Source organism: Onychostoma macrolepis, chromosome 03 (assembly GCF_012432095.1).
Source record: "Onychostoma macrolepis isolate SWU-2019 chromosome 03, ASM1243209v1, whole genome shotgun sequence".
In the NCBI taxonomy this organism is placed as follows: domain Eukaryota; kingdom Metazoa; phylum Chordata; class Actinopteri; order Cypriniformes; family Cyprinidae; genus Onychostoma; species Onychostoma macrolepis.
Genome location: NC_081157.1, coordinates 50,156,135 through 50,173,010, shown reverse-complemented (window position 1 = coordinate 50,173,010; position 16,876 = coordinate 50,156,135). Strand labels below are relative to the sequence as shown.

Sequence of the window (16,876 nt, the reverse complement as noted above, 5' to 3'; positions counted from 1 at the left end):
CTGCAATGCAGATCAGCACATTTTAGGAAATTTGTGTCCACTTCAGAGGAGTGATAACTGCTTTAAATAAGACAGTTGAGAACATGAGAGTGCTTTAAAACAGGCTATCAGATGAAAGATAAATGCTTCCTGAAGGGAAATCTGATGTGAAATGAGGCATACATGATGGCTAAGCGCCAACAGCTTGGCGTGATGGTGTAAGACCTTCAGACAATTGCCACATGGGGAGTTTCCAGTAGCTTCAGTGACACAGTGTGGAGGTGAACCTATAAAGGAAACTGCTTGATTTTGAGTGGATATTTACAAGATAATTACAAAAAGCAACACTTCTCCATTATGGACTGGCATGGTGTCACTAGCAGTATTTAAACACTCAGTTGGCCCGATTAAAGGAAGTGAACAACCACAGGAAGAGCTGATAGTATTTAAAGAAAGAGCTGAGAAAACCAGTCAGTATCTGATGTGACCACCATTTGCCTCACGCAGTGCAACACATCTCCTTCGCATAGAGTTGATCAGGTTGATTGTGGCCTGTGGAATGTTGGTCCACTCCTCTTCAATAGTTGTGCGAAGTATATTGGCAGGAACTGGAACACGCTGTCGTATATGCCGATCCAGAGCATCCCAAACATGCTCAATGGTGACATGTCCGGTGAGTATGCTGGCCATGCAAGAACTGGGATGTTTTCAGCTTCCAGGAATTGTGTACAGATCCTTGCAACATGGGGCCCTGCATTATCATGCTGCAACATGAGGTGATGGTCGTGGATGAATGGCACAACAATGGGCCTCAGGATCTCGTCACGGTATCTCTGTGCATAACCCCACCGCCACCATGGGCCACTCAATCTACAACGTTGACATCAGCAAACCGCTCACCCACACGACGCCATACACGCTGTCTGCCATCTGCCCTGTCCAGTGAAAACCTCTCTAATTAAACTCCACACTGCTATTATTTTGAACATGCCCTTTTCAATTAATGATTCAATTACACAATCAACAGCATGCATGTCATGACTGTTGGGTCTGTTGGTTTTTTTATTACTCTACCACATCTACTAGTAAAATATTTGCCATGTAGAAACATAATTTCTACCAAAAACAGTGATTGATCTGGTTAGTGATGTTGGACTGCTATTATTTTGAATAAAACTGTATATGGAAAAAGAGCATACTTACTGAGGCTGAGCTGACAGTCTTTTCAATGTTATCTCTGAGCCTTTTTGGTTTTACAACAGCAAATCCATGTCTAATAAAAAAAATAAAAAATAAAAAACATACAGCATAAAAACCACATATGGCATCTAATGGTAATTTTTTTGTCATACTGTACAGCAGAAAGTGCTGTGGTAATCCTGTCATTTTTTGTGTGGTAAATTTATGTTTTGCTGATGCAGTATCACAGGACATTTTTGTAAGGGTTTGACAGATTTACATTTACATTTACATTTAGTCATTTTGCAGACGCTTTTATCCAAAGCGACTTACAATTTGGGGGAACACATGAAGCGATTCATCTTGAAGAGGCAATTCGACAAAGGAAGTGCTTGTAACACCAAGTCTCAGGCATTGTTTAAATAAGTACAAGCTAGCAAGGGAAGGAATAAGTAAGGAGAAAGATTTTTTTTTTTTTTTATGTGTAGGTTGAAGTCAAGTAGTGTCGAAAGAGATGAGTTTTCAGCTGTTGCTTGAAGATTGACAGGGATCCAGTACTCCGAATATGGGTGGGAAGATCATTCCACCAGCCAGGAATGGTGAACGAGAAGATGAGATTGGGGCTTTGAAACTTCAAGGCCCCAGTGCTGTCTGTAAAAACAGCTTTAAGGCTTCAGCGCAGTCCAACAGACTTCCTGTCGAGGTGAGGAGAGGAGAGGAACAGGTGTTTCTTACTGTGGTTTAGCAACGGTTATAAAGATGCAGTTATACATGTGCCTCGCTTCTATAGAAATAGGAGTTAACTGTCATGTATCCTGTGCTTCAGTAACCAGTGCAACCGAAGCTTGCTGCAGAGCTGGAAAGACTTCGGTGTATGTGCAGATGAGGAAGTTCTGTGTGAAGGAGAGGCTTTTTGTAACCCTGCTGACAATAAATAAAAAAGCTTGCGACACAAACGAGGCTGAACTTCGTGGTGAAGACCTCTCGCTGTTATGTTGACTGATTACTCTGAATTTGTTTATTAAAGTGAAGCCATTTCATATGGTGATGCGTTTAATCATCTCTAAACAAAGTCTCTGAGTAAATGACTTTCTTCATAAGCTATTATCTGAACTTGAACGCTTCCTCACTCGAGCTTCATGAGTTTAACACGGACACCGTCCAGGATTTCTAAGCAGACCACAGCGCTGTGTGAGGACAAATCTTTTGATTGGAACTGGGTTTTAGATGGTTGAGATGTGTGTTAAAGTACTTAGTTATTCATGCGGAATATAAATACAACAATAGCAATCAAAATTTGAGTGGAAATATGAAGGAAGAAATATCTAATAACAAATAAGATATAAGACGTATGTTTTAAAATTCTTCATCTGGTGTGCCCTGTTAAAATACTCTTTCTGAGGAATAAACTTTCATTCATTTAATAGACAAACATTACAACCATATGTGGCCTTTTTTGTTTATCTTTATGGAGAAAATGCCATAATACAAAAACAACTTTGTATTATTTCAGATGGATATGAAACATATTGAGTTAATAACTTGGGTTTAAAATGGGAAAGGCATTAGGTCTCTATGTAGGCTAGAGCTTTTACTTTACCTGCTAAAGCAATTAAAGCATCATTTCTGACAATTGATACCCACTGATCACTGTAAACCTGCAATATGTAATGTAAAAACGATAATAAATACATGAAGAAAGCTGTCTCATTAACTCTTCATATTTTCACTGATTATGCAAAGAATTTATTAGTACAGGGTGAAACTATTCAGGTTTTTGACTTCATCTAGACAAGGCTGTGTAAATGAGAAGTTAAAGTTAGAAATGCGGCGAGTGTCCAGCAGGAGGCGCCAGGCTTCCAGTCCTCAGTTTAAGAAAATCACAGAAAATCAGCTGGACCATTTATGATTGACCCGCGCGATATGAGGAGTTTGGACGTGAGTGCACGTGCTAATATTCAGATAGAGATGTTGTAAAAACATTTTTAATGAAATGTTACTTGTTACTTTGAGTCTCTCAGATATAAAACCAGGGGCCCGTTCTTCGTACGTCGCTAACTCTGTTAGCTTGATCTGGTCTCAGTCACTTGATCTTGGATCATTTGGTTCTTCGAAGCTCATCCTGGAGTTGCTGTAATAGCAACAGGTCCGTAAACTTAAACCTGCTCGGGAGCTGCTTATTTCATGTAAACAAGATTAGATTGCATCTTTTTGAGAAGAATTGATACTTAAAATCTGTTCCAGCCACCGCTACTTTATTACAAGTGTACCCTACTGATCCAGGTGTGGTGTAGTGTTATATGCATTTATGACGTAATTGCATATTGACTCCACTAGAGGGCCACCTTGGGTTGTGGGGTCAGGGTGAGACTGTGACTTAATTGCACGAGTGGTTTTAGCAGCAGGAGCTGCTTGTGTTCTGTACTAATAAACATTCAGTTCTGAGATATAACTCTCCGTGTACGTAGTCTATGGGATACACTGCACGTGAAGAAACACTACATGGTGTCAGAAGACTCGAGCCTGCGTTTGACAGCACCGAGACTCGACGAAGAAAGTGAGCGCATCCTGACTGAAGTGAGTCTGGAATAGTGGAAAATAAACATGGATCAGTTCAAATTACCACCTCCATTAGTCCTGTCGGGGAATACAGGTGAAAACTGGAGAAGATGGATACAGCGCTTTAACATTTACATGACTGCTTCAGGATCAGACTCAAAAAGTGAAAAGGTAAAAATCGCCATTCTCCTTCATGCTTTAGGAGAGGAGGCCTTAGAAGTATACAATTCACTGTCTATTGAGCCAGAAGAGGAGAATGAAACAATGCAAGATATAGTAACTGCATTGGAGAAGTATTGCTTACCGAGTAAGAATGTTGTTTTCGAAAGGCACCAGTTCTGGGCCTACCCCATGCCTGATTCGATTACCATTGATAAGTACGTCACAGAACTAAAACAAAGGAGTAAGGACTGTGAATTTGGCTTAACAGAATCGGACATGATAAGAGACAAGATTGTGTTCAGTATCAGTGATCAGCGTTTAAAGGAGAGGCTCTTAAGAGAAACAAACCTGACCCTGGAAAAGACAGTAGACATTTGTAGAGCAGCAGAGGCAGCAAAAACACAGATCCAAGCAATGGGAGAGCAGAGTAAAACTGTTCACACCGTTAAAAAGAAGACAAAAGATGCGAAACAGAACAAGAGATATGAATGACCATCATCTCAACAGCACAAATCAGATTCCTTCATCTGCAAAAAGTGTGGAAAATCTCACCTTCCAAGACAGTGTCCAGCCTTTGGTGCAACATGTCATGCCTGTGGAAAACGTAATCACTTTGCCTCAGTGTGCATGTCTGAACAAAAAGACACAAAGCCTAAACATAATAGAAATGTCACTGTTGATTCATTATTCATCGGATCAGTTGAATTGAAACAGACCTGCAGCTCTGTACAGAAAGCATGGTACACCGATGTAGACATTGGAAATGTGACAGTGAAGTTCAAACTGGACTCTGGGGCTGAAGCCAATATTATACCTCTCGGCATTTATCAGTCTCTGCACAAAACACCGTTGTTGCAACCGACTTCAACTGTGCTGGTGGCGTATGGTGGAACTAAATTAAAGCCAGAAGGTGTGGCAAACCTTCAGTGTGCCACACCCAAAGTGCAAGTTAGCTTACCCTTTTACATCACTAGACACTCGTCCATTCCAATACTTTGTAAGGAAGCGTGTGAACGGATGCAATTGCTGAAAAGAGTCGAGACTGTTGTAATCAAGCATTCTACCTCCAAAGAGGAGCTGATAGCACAGCATCCAACAGTTTTTGAAGGGCTCGGTCAGTTTCCGGGTGAACATCATATCCATGTCGATCCGAAAGAAATCCCGGTCATACATGGCTGCAGAAAAATACCCTTAGCAGTGCTGGGCAAACTGAAGGACACACTGGAGCAGCTGTTGCAAGCAGACGTTATAGCGCCAGTCACCCAGCCCACTCATTGGGTCAACAGCCTTGTTGTCACTGAAAAAAGAATGGGTCGTTACGAGTGTGCCTGGACCCTCGAGACCTAAATAAAGCTGTTCTTCGTCAACACTTCTCTATTCCGACAACTGAAGATGTCCTGTGTAAGCTTGCTGGAAAGAAAATTTTCTCCATCTTTGATGAAAAGGACGGCTACTGGCAAGTCAAACTTGACACGGAATCCTCCCTGCTGTGCACATGCAACACGCCATGGGGTAGATATAGATTCAAACGTCTGCCATTTGGTGTCAAGTCTGCTAGTGAGGTTTTCCAGCAGTACAATAATGAAGTGTTCGGAGACATAGACGATGTACAGTACACATTGTAGCAGATGATATGATTGTCGCAGCTGCCACTGAACGAGAACATGATGTCATTGTTGCTAAAATTATGGAGAGAGCAAAAAAATACAATGTGAAATTCAACCCAGACAAGATCCAGTTCAAGGTGAACAATGTACATTTCATGGGCCGTGTGATAACTCCACAGGGTGTGAAAGCAGATGACGGTTGACATCTTTGAAATCAGAGGTCAGTCATTTCTACTGATTGTCGATTACATGTAAAAGTTTCCAGAGGTGATGAATATCAAAGACAAGACAGCGCACACAGTGATTGAAAAGATGAAAGCAGTGTATGCAAGGCATGGCATTCCTAAAGAACTAGTGTGTGATCATGTACCCTTCGCTAGCTATGAAATGAAGACGTTTGCTGCGGAGTGGGGGATTAAGCTGACACACTCAAGTCCAGCCTATCCTCAATCAAACGGGTTGGCGGAAAGAACAATCAAAACTGTCAAACATGTCCTGAAAAAAGCGGAACAATCAGGGGTGGATCATCACCTTGCTCTCCTCTCGCTGAGGAATACTCCTATCACTGGTACGTCCTACTCACCAGCTCAGGTTCTGATGGGAAGAGTTCTGAGGAGCAGCTTACCAGTGTCCAGTGAAGTCCTGCGACCAGCTACTCCCAAAGGTGTTCATCAGGCGCTCCAAACCCTGCAAATAAGCAAGCATGTCACTACAATGTGGGAGCAAAAACCCTGCCAGAACTACATGCAGGAAATACTGTGCACATTGAAACAGACAGAGGGTGGCAACCAGGTCTCATTGTTTCAAAACGAGATGAGCCAAGATCGTATAACGTTGTCAATGAAGCAGGACGACAGTTCCGCCGCAACAGGCGCCACCTGAGGAAAACAAATCACAAGCACACAGAAACATTTGATGCAGCGGATGAGACCCATGACGATGCACACTCTCACATCCCAGAAGCACAAGAAGAGACAGATCAGTCTGTACAGTGTGTGCCAGAGCAGTCTTCACATAATAGCAGTCCCACAACCACCAGGAGTGGTCGGGTTGTGAAAGTTCCTGTGAGGTTTCAGGACTACTGTATGAACTAACTATATATTTGCCTAGTAATCAAGGTTAAGCATGCTTAAGCTTTGAAATGCTTATTGGACAAGATGTTTGCTATAAATAAGAAAGAAAATGTCCCTGTTATGAGGATCTATATTCAGTGTTCATATATCTTCTTTATAGCTTGTATTGTTTTCTGTGAAAAAAGGGGGATGTGGTGTTGTATTATATGCATTTATGACGTAATTGCATATTGACTTTTGGGTTGTGGGGTCAGGGTGAGACTGTGACTTAATTGCACGAGTGGTTTTAGCAGCAGGAGCTGCTTGTGTTCTGTATTAATAAACATTCAGTTCTGAGATATAACTCTCCGTGTACGTAGTCTATGGGATACACTGCACGTGAAGAAACACTACAAGGGACAATAATTTAAAATAATAATAATTTAAAAAAATAATTTGAAAATAATATAATAATGTTGTGTAGTCTATAATACTATAGACACAGCCAGGTTTACTCATTTAAAGATTTATTCGTGAATCGTGGTAAAATAATTACTTTATAAATGTATTGGAGTCTTGCACACATGCAGTTAATCTGAGCTGTGCATTAATTTGAGTGGTTACAGATATTATGGGAGTGTCTTGATTGAGCCCTTAGACCTTTAACTTTAAGAAACTTTAATTAATGCTCTCACCTAAGAAATCTGCTTCAAAGACACAATTAAATGAATTTCTAATTACAACATTTAAATAAAAATGTAAACCCTGTCCAAATACTAGAAATCGTGAATATAAATATTTTATTATAAATAATCATGGTTATCAGTATTATCATGGTATTGTTAAAATTTGCTGGAAATGTTCAAAAGTAGGCTACACATAAATTAGTAGCCTATTGTAGTGTGATGGATATTTTACATTTTATTTTCAATTTTCCATATTGTATTTTGCAGAACCTGATGTTCCTGGATCAACATCTTTGTTGACCCTGGAACAACATTGTGATTAACCAATCAGATCTGAAGAACCAGTTTATAGTTTTTGTGAAATTTAGGCTTACAATCAGTGTTTGGTGCTTGTACATCAGTGTCATTCATCTATCATTTCCTCTGATTTTAGGGATTACTCATGTAAGGTTAGGTTTAGGTGTAGGGATATGGTCAAGACTACATTTTTGGATTAAAGTGTTTTATATTTCAAGAAAATATGCTCAGATTCAAGTGTGCTTGGATGCTCAATAGTCAGGTATTGTCTTGGAGATACTTCAGTTATTATGTTGCAGCAGTCAAATGAGATACACAAATGAGTGACAGGGAATGAGGAAGGAGACAAATTATAGCAAAATAGATATGCAAATTCTGTATAGTAATACATAAAAAGGAGAAATAAAAAAAAATAGAGATAAATTGTCAATCTTATTGGGATAATGAGCAGAAGGGCAGGCATCTACATTTAATACAAGCAATGGTAGGTGAAAGAAGGAAGACTGTATTCTTTCTAGACTTGCAGGATTTAATTCAACAATGCATACAATAGGAAAACATCAACAAGACTGTTTGACTGAGTCGGAGAAACAGTAAAACATGTGTAACGGAGGCCAGCTAGTAGGTGCTGTGCAGGTAAGCCTCAGTCCCCTGATCTCAAGAGACGCACTAGCGACGGATGCTAGTGGCTGCAGCCTTTAGCCTCCTTGTTAGTGCGCCCGCCTCCCACGTCGGAGACCCACTCAGAGCAGGCGAGAGGGACCTGTTACACATGTACTAATTCAGTATAGTAGATATACAGAGGAAAGTAAACTAATTGATGAACTTCAGAAGACTGGTGAAGAGTAATTAGCATTCAAAGAGCTTTGTTAAAGTACTCATTAATAGAATATAGATTATTGTTGTTAGGAATATAAGTCTCTGATCCATTACCCACAGTAGATGGCGTTAATGCTGTATTTAAGAATGAAGAAAAAGATGAAGAAGAGAGTGCAAGTCCTCTTTTTCTTCTCTTTCTTCTTTATTATTTGCTTTTGGGTGTCCAGCATATCTTATTTTGCGTAATTAAAGCCGGGCTCACACTGTGCGATTTTTTAAAAGTCCTTTAGGATTGTACTTGTCAGACTGTACGAACATGATGATCATGTCACACTATGGGATCTCAGTTGTCATTAATGTCAGACTGTACGACAGTCAAGACGAGTTAAAAACGGGTGCGCGCAAGTAAACTTGTCCGGAGTTTTACATTATCAACCCATACACGTCCAGTGACTGCGAACTGCATTGCACGCGGGACCGAAATGTTGGCTGTCATGAAAAGTATACGAACCGCAGCAATACCGGCGTGTTTAAGAAGAATAGTGTATGTATTCATACACACCCACATGAAAACAGCGGCGCAACCAGTGTTTATATAGAAAAGAAACATATCAGATGAATTCCGTGAGCGGAGGACGGGAGCGCCGGAGTTTATGGCTGATAGAATAATTCTCTAGCATTAATTCTGCTCATAGCTTGCCTTGAAAAACGGAGACAGTTTGATATTCGTCGCAGGGGTAGTCACACTGATGGACTGTGTGCCAAATCTTCTGACACTGCCAGAATTTCGTCGGAGGTGAAATTTGATCGCAACAGCCATTAATCGGCTGTCCGTGAACATGTCAAACTAACGATCAAAGACTACGGATTTTAGCCTAGGATTATAGGAATCTTTTAGGATTTTCAAAATTTGTCCCAGACGACCAAATCGTGGCTAAAATCGCACAGTGTGAGCCGGGCTTAAGTTTGAGGGTAGCAGGAATTTGAAGTAAACTGAGCAGTGCTGTCTTCCTCAGAACATGCAAGTTATGAACAGCTTTCAGGCATTAAAATCGCACATGCAATGAACTGCAGTTTGCAAATGTTGTCGAGCATAATGTCTCCTTCCCGTATGAATAGCGCTGGAGTGATTTTTATAGCAGAAAGGAAACTTTTACTCTAGAAATGCCTTTGTTCAACCGGCAAAACGATCAATGGGCCTCATTCGTGAAACACGAGCAGAACACATTTTTGTGTAAATCATTCGTAACGCTGTTCTGACGTAAATTTTCGGATTCATGAAAGTGTTCGTATTTCAAAATGTTAGTTGGTACGAAAGAAATTTACACCTGCTCCTTATCACGTGTAAATGGTGCGTAAACGTTCTGTGTTCTTTTTGGCAATCTGATGACACTGCATTTTGATGCACTGCCATCATAATATTTTATATAAATAAGTTCATTTGCTCTTTTTTTATTTTATTAATTTATTATTATTATATTATTATTATTATTATTATTATTATTATTGTAGCTGAGAGTTGATAACTGTTTAGCTTTGGGTAAAACGCTGCGCTTGTCACTACTTTCACTTTTTACCCAGCCGTCCAATCAAAGGAGGAGGGGCGGGACAAATACTACACCGACCAATCATTCTACTTGTACAACAACTGAATAACAATATAGAAGTTAATATTGCTGGTTACTGCATTTTTATATTCAATAATATCCTTCAACCAAAGTGTTTCAGCTGGAAAACGCTGTGCCACCAAAGCATTCTCATGCGTCACCAACTGGTCTTTTTAAGAAGTGCGCCTGACATTTTTTCAGCTGGCTAAAAACACTTTGGTGGACACATGTTAATTGAATATTTATTGTTAGGCATTGCCTATTAGTGTTTTTTGCATTTATGCAATATACTGGGGCCAAACCTGAGAAAGTAGACAAGAATATTCCACTGCGTTCCTGGACACGCAATTTGCGTAGCTGTAATTCATAGGCGGGGATTATGCTAATTGTGAGTGAGCGTGCACACGCACCCTATTTACAAATGATTGGAATTCATTAACATACACACGTTTAACTATCAAATCTGATGTTTACAAAGTGTTGGATTACAAAGTTATAAAATGTTAAATCTAGGTTCCAATGTAATAGTATATAAACTGAAAAAGTTATGTACATTGTGTTGTAAAGATGATAACATTCTAAGAAGACCAAGTCAGGCCGCCCAGGTGTCTGAGACATTAACCTTTTGTCTTTATGCACTTCCTGACCATTGAGCAGGGTCCCGAGTTAAAGGTGAATGCTAAGCTCAAGGCACAGCTGTGCCTTTGTGTCTATGATAATGTGAAGGTATGGGCGATACTGTCAGGCTGATTGGATTAGCACCTATGCATTTGAATGACACTGTTATGCTGATGAGGTCAGGGCTGGGGATATTCTGGTAATGGGCTGATTCCTGCACTGCATTTGCATGCTTTAGATTGTCTCCACCTCTATGTATGAAAGGTATAAACTTCACTGTGCTGAGCTATAGTCAGCCTTGGATGACTACAGCGATGCACAGCGAGTTCTCAATAAAGAGTAACTTCTGCTTGAAAGATATCCCAACGTCTCCTGGTCTCTGCTTCGACGAGGAAAAAGTTTCCTAAAAAAGCGTTTGTGAATCCAGAGGAGAGTTTTTGGGAAGGTCTGTTTTACGCACAAATTACTCAGAATTTACTCCTATATTTACGAAAGTTTCATGAATGAGGCCCATTGGATCTAATGTGTAATGCCACAGCCATATAACCCTGCAGCCCAAGACTGAAGCTAAGCAGGGACGGATCCGGTGTTTTGAGAAAGTGAAAACGCTATTTTTTTTTTAAAACTGAGTCCCAGAGTGGATAAATCTGAAAACGCCACCCTTGCATGTTTTGGTGTGGACAGCGAATTTTGTATATTTTGTGAAACGATGATGTCATCAATAGTAAATATTCGTTAAACGGAGAAACCGAAACAAAGATATATGAAATAAACGCAGATATACGAAATGTAAACGAAGCAGCTTTTGCTTACCATTTTGAATAAAATGTTCATCATTTTAAGCAGCTCATGTTGTTATGAAAACATTCGCATATTGGAATGCTTGGGCATTGTCATGTCACATCAAAAAACAGCCTTTTGTCTGTGCCGCCTTCATTTACTGGCCGTTTTACAAGTATACATTTACAAGTCGAAAGCACCTATTGGCAAAATGTCTGTCACCTGTCTCACCTACTACGAACTTGTGTTTTTAAAATATGTTTGTAGATTAAAGGTGATGAAGGCTAATTCTTAGACAGGTTTGACTATTTAGCACAATTGGCGCAACTTAACCATGATGTTGCTGTTATCCACTAAAGTCTTGATGTAAGGCAGTGGTTTTTAGACCAATATAGTAATATAATATTTCACAACAAGACAACAATTAATGCCTCTTTGATTTGGGCAAATCTGTTTTTCCACACAGAAATTCATGTTCAGTGTAACTCCTCCCACAACAATCACATCATCAGTTAAGCTCCTCCCACAACAATCACACTTTCAGCAATAAATGCTGTAATATTCACATCAGTTCACAAGTGAAGACGAGCATCAAAGCATCAGGAAGAGCTGAAATCTGTAAAGACTGAGTTTATTAAAGAGGACAGAGAGAAGATGAGAGATCCAGAACCCTGCAGAATAAAACACACTGAAGATACTGAAGAACTAACAGGTTCTTTATTAATAATACTGATGGTTAAAAGGCAGGCAGTTTATTTTAGAAAAAATTAATAAATAATGTCTAGACCTGTTGAATAAGTTTGCTGAAGCATCAAATAATAAGGGACACTTCCTATGAACTGGGTACTTTTTTTTTTTTTAACAAAATGTTAGATCCAGTCTCCACAGTCCAGTCTGTGCTCATTCTCCCTCTTCATTGTTTGCAGTCGTCTTTGAACAGTTCTGTCTAATACGGATAGAAGTCTGTATAATAAGAAAAGTTAAACAAAAGGAATCAATGTATGCATAAGTATTATAACAATTTATATTATAATATAATAATGTAAGGGTCTAGGGTAAGGGAGTAACAGAGAAAAGTAAAAATAAAATTGTTTGGGGTGAGTGAGTACCAGTCCCCTGCCAAGCACAACAGACACATCAAATTCCAAAGTCAAGTATTTATTTCCAAAATTTCAAAATGGCAAAGTAAAAATAGGAAGCAAAATAGACTTTAGGAGGGGGAAAGACCAAAACAACAAACAAAAGGACCCTCTTACTAGTTAGGGAGTAAAACCGTCTAAACTGACAAAACAATAGAAAATTAACAACAGAAATATACACTAACTCCCTAACCAGGCAAAAACAAGAGAAAAAGATTCACAGAAATAAAATGGCAACCACCTCCCTACGGCTTCCAACACAGAGAGACACGTAGTGCAACAACAACGCTAATTAGGAAGGCTTCAAGCCATAACTTGAGAAGACAGTCTTCAGTGTGATAGGCATATTGAACAGCTTTTAAGCTTGCAGCCTCTGCACATTAACCTTCCTCTCCTCCGCACCTGGTTGAGCCGCAGTACCACACAGAGATACACAGAAAGAGCACACAGCAGCATCCAACAATACTGTACAAATAAACACGGAACATAACAAATAGAAAGGCAAACATTATATAGCCGTCAGCATTCAGCAAATGAATGAATGAGGCATTTTATATAGTGCTTTGTGTATTGCTGTACACCCCAAAGCACTTTACAATCATGTGGGGGGTCTCTCCTCAACCACCACCAGTGTGAGTTCAGAGTTCAGCTTCACTGGCGATGCCTGATCGACAAACTTTAAACTCGTGATTTCAAATTATGCTGTGTTTTCTCCATTTGCCCACTGTTATATACATGTCATTTTCACTGTGTGCTGCCTTGGATTTAGTTGAAAAAATTATTCCCAATGCACACAAAGTTCACAGAATACTGAATGCCCAGTTGCAGGTTACTTCCTTTTAATTATATTTGTATTAAATATTTATTTATTTGTGAAAAATACTTTGTCATTAAAATATAAATATGTTTGTTACACATTTATTTTTAATCCATTTTCAAATTACTTTGAATTTAAATATTAATAAAAATAAATAAAATTATATTTTTATCGGCCATCAGCCACCCTGCTTTCCAAGATATCGGCATCGGCAGTAAAAAAAAAAAAACACACACACACACACACACACACACACACACACAAAAAACAACATCAGTTGACCACTAGAAAATAACCATTTTGTCTGGCGTCCGAACAACTAGTGAGCAAAGTTGTCGATACTCAAAACCCATTAACATCAAGTCTTGTCTGGTACCCAAAACTGTAATTAACAGTTTTTATCAACCAAGAAGTTGATATCATAAAATAATAAATGAATAAATTATCAAATAATAAAATGAGATAAATGGTAAATGATAAAATAATCAAAGAATGCATTACATAAATGTGACCCTGGACCACAAAACCAGTCATAAGTAGCAAATGTATATTTGTAGCAATAGCCAAAATACACTGTATGCGTCAAAATTATCGATTTTTCTTTAATGCCAAAAATCATTGGAATATTAAGTAAAGATCATGTTCCATGAAGATATTTTGTAAATTTCCTACTGTAAATATATGAAAACTTAATTTTTTATCAGTAATATGCATTGCTAAGAAGTTCATTTGGACAACTTTAAAGGTGATTTTCTATATTTAGGTATTTTTGCACCCTCAGAGTCCAGATTTTCAAATAGTGTTATCTCGGCCAAATATCGTCCGATCTAACAAACTATACATCAATAGAAAGCTTATTTATTCAGTTAATAAGTTTCAAATTTCTAATTGACCCTTATGACTGGTTTTGTGGTCCAGGGTCACAAATGATTATACAAATAAATTATTATAAATTTAAAAAAAAAACAAGAAAATAAAAACAACACAAATGTATGGTCGCTCTCTTGATGCAACATACATTTTGTATTTGAGGATCCTCAGATCCTTCATGTAATTGATCAAAAATATTTAATAGTTCTTTCTTTAGAAACATGGGATTTGTGCCTATAATGTACCTCATTCATGGAAAGTTTTAGGGACGTATGTTTGATAAAATTGCATCAAAATGATCAAAATGTTGTAATGCAATTGTCTGCTTTCCGCTGTTCATTTTTATGTTATTTCAGTTTATCGTGTCCTTTCACTTTTTTAATGATTTACTGAAAATGTAGTGCTTTTACTTTATTTCAGAGTTGATTGAAGAAAATGAGGCAAATGAAGAATTGAGTGAAGTTAAGGAGAAAAATCATGTTAAAACTGGAGAAAACTCTTTGAGTTGCTCTCAAACCAAAAAGAAAGATTTAAAGAAAAGAAGACCTAAGAAATATTTTGCCTGCACTCAGTGTGGAAAGAGTTTCACATCCAAATATAGTTTGAAACTGCACCAGAGGATTCACACTGGAGAAAAACCTTACAAGTGTTCACACTGTGACAAGAGATTCAGTCGGTCAGATCACCTGAAAACTCATGACAGCATCCACACTGGAAAGAAACCATACACATGTGATCAGTGCGGGAAGAGTTTCACACTAAAAGGAATCCTCACCGCGCACATGAGAGTTCATACTGGAGAGAAACCGTTTACTTGTGATCAGTGCGGGAAGTGTTTCACAATAAAAGGACACCTTACAGTACACATGAGAGTTCACACTGGAGAGAAACCGTTCATTTGTGATCAGTGCGGGAAGAATTTCACACGATCATCAACCCTTAAGATTCACATGGACATCCACACTGGAGAGAAACTATACTCATGTGATCAGTGTGGCAAAGCATTTTTGAGGGCTTCAGACCTGAAGAAACACCTGAGAGTTCATACAAAGGAGAAACCACATTCATGTCTTTTGTGTGGAAAGAGTTTTTCATGTCTACAAAGTTTGAAAATGCATCAGAAAATACACACTGGTGTGAGAGAGTACATGTGCTTTGAGTGTGAAAAGACTTTTACTACATCGAGCTGTTTAAAACTTCATGAGAGGATCCACACTGGAGAAAAACCTTATAAGTGTTCACACTGTAACAAGAGATTTAGTAATTCATCAGGTCTGAAGTCACATGAGAGAATTCAGACTGGAGCGAAACCTTATAAATGTTCACAATGTGACAAGAGATTCAGTTATTTAGCAAATCTGAAAACACATGAGATGATCCACACTGGAGAAAAACCTTATATGTGTTCACACTGTGACAAGAGATTCAAAGATTCAGGACATCTGAAAAAACATGAGAGGATTCATACTGGAGAGAAACCGTATAAGTGTTCACACTGTGACAAAAGATTCAGTCAGTCAGGAGACCTGGAAAGACATAAGAGGATCCACACTGGAGAGAAACCGTATCACTGCACTGCATGTGGGAAGCGTTTCAATAATTCATCTGCTCTACACAGTCGTACAAAAAACATTCACAGTAAGTAGATCATCTTCAGATCCAGCACTTTCAGATCTGATGCTGTGTCCTCACCAAAAGTGACACAATAATGCATCAACAAATAAAATATCATCTGGATAAATCTGTCATTATAAGTGACATGACAAAGAAACATTATCAAAAGCTTTCACGGTGAATAAAGTTCATCTTCAAAACCAGCAGATTCAACTGAGATTCAGATCGACTCAAAGATGGAGTTCCTCTCCAAAGAACAATGTCAAAAAGTTTTATTCTTTTGTAACATTTTGCTTCATGATATAAATTATATCATTGTGCTTTCTTATGAGTTTCATAAGCCCTATTCGGATGGGACTAGTTTTATAGGGGGTCATTAGAGACTTGAAATTTTTCACAGACTTACATTGCAATTTTAATCCCGTCTGAATCTACCATGCCTGTGTTTTTTTCTCACACAACCTCTGGCTACTGTAATATCAACATCTGGTAAGAATTACTTGCCTTATGGACAACTATGGTAAAGCTTGCTGCTCTTGTAGCAACCGGCAGCACTTTGCCTCGTGTGTTTGGTTTTTGGAAACCTTTTTGTGTTTTTGCTATCCGAAGCAGTACTCATTAGACGAAATGGATTGGTTCTGGCTTTTGACGCTTTGGACATTTTTCTGGGCTTTTTGGAGTGCTCAGGAACAGAGGCGTCATGCCCATTCAAAGTGAGTGGGCACATGCCCCCTCAAATTTTTGAGCCAAGTGGATTTTGAATGCAGCTTCCAAAAGACAAAAAATAGCCGATTAATATTTTCTATATATTTTAATACAATCACACCGGCGTGATTAGAACGTTCAGTGCATCATATCATCAGCTGCTAAATTCAAATTGTTCGCTGGCTGGCTCTGAGCCAGATACAGACGCGTTTGTACAGCACTGCGCATTATAACCAATCACACATGGTTCTGTTGAGCTTATGAAGCAATGACCAATCAGAGGTGTTCAGATGAGTCATCGCTATAATGCCGGTGTTTTCTTCACTTGCTCGCTGACTGAATACCTCTTTCTGGCAAATTCTCTCGTCAGAAACAACAAAGTGCAA

General features: G+C 38.8%; 1 protein-coding gene across 1 annotated transcript in view; it reads left to right on the top strand.

Moving 5' to 3' along the window:
- Positions 1-15,817, top strand: part of LOC131535819 (gastrula zinc finger protein XlCGF57.1-like) — a 509,738-nt gene extending 493,921 nt beyond the window's left edge. Inside the window, exon 5 of the mRNA XM_058768325.1 lies at positions 14,744-15,817. Within this exon, the coding sequence (XP_058624308.1) occupies positions 14,744-15,817 (1,074 nt within the window). The remainder of the gene's footprint in view (positions 1-14,743) is intronic.
- Positions 15,818-16,876: the final 1,059 nt, after the last annotated feature.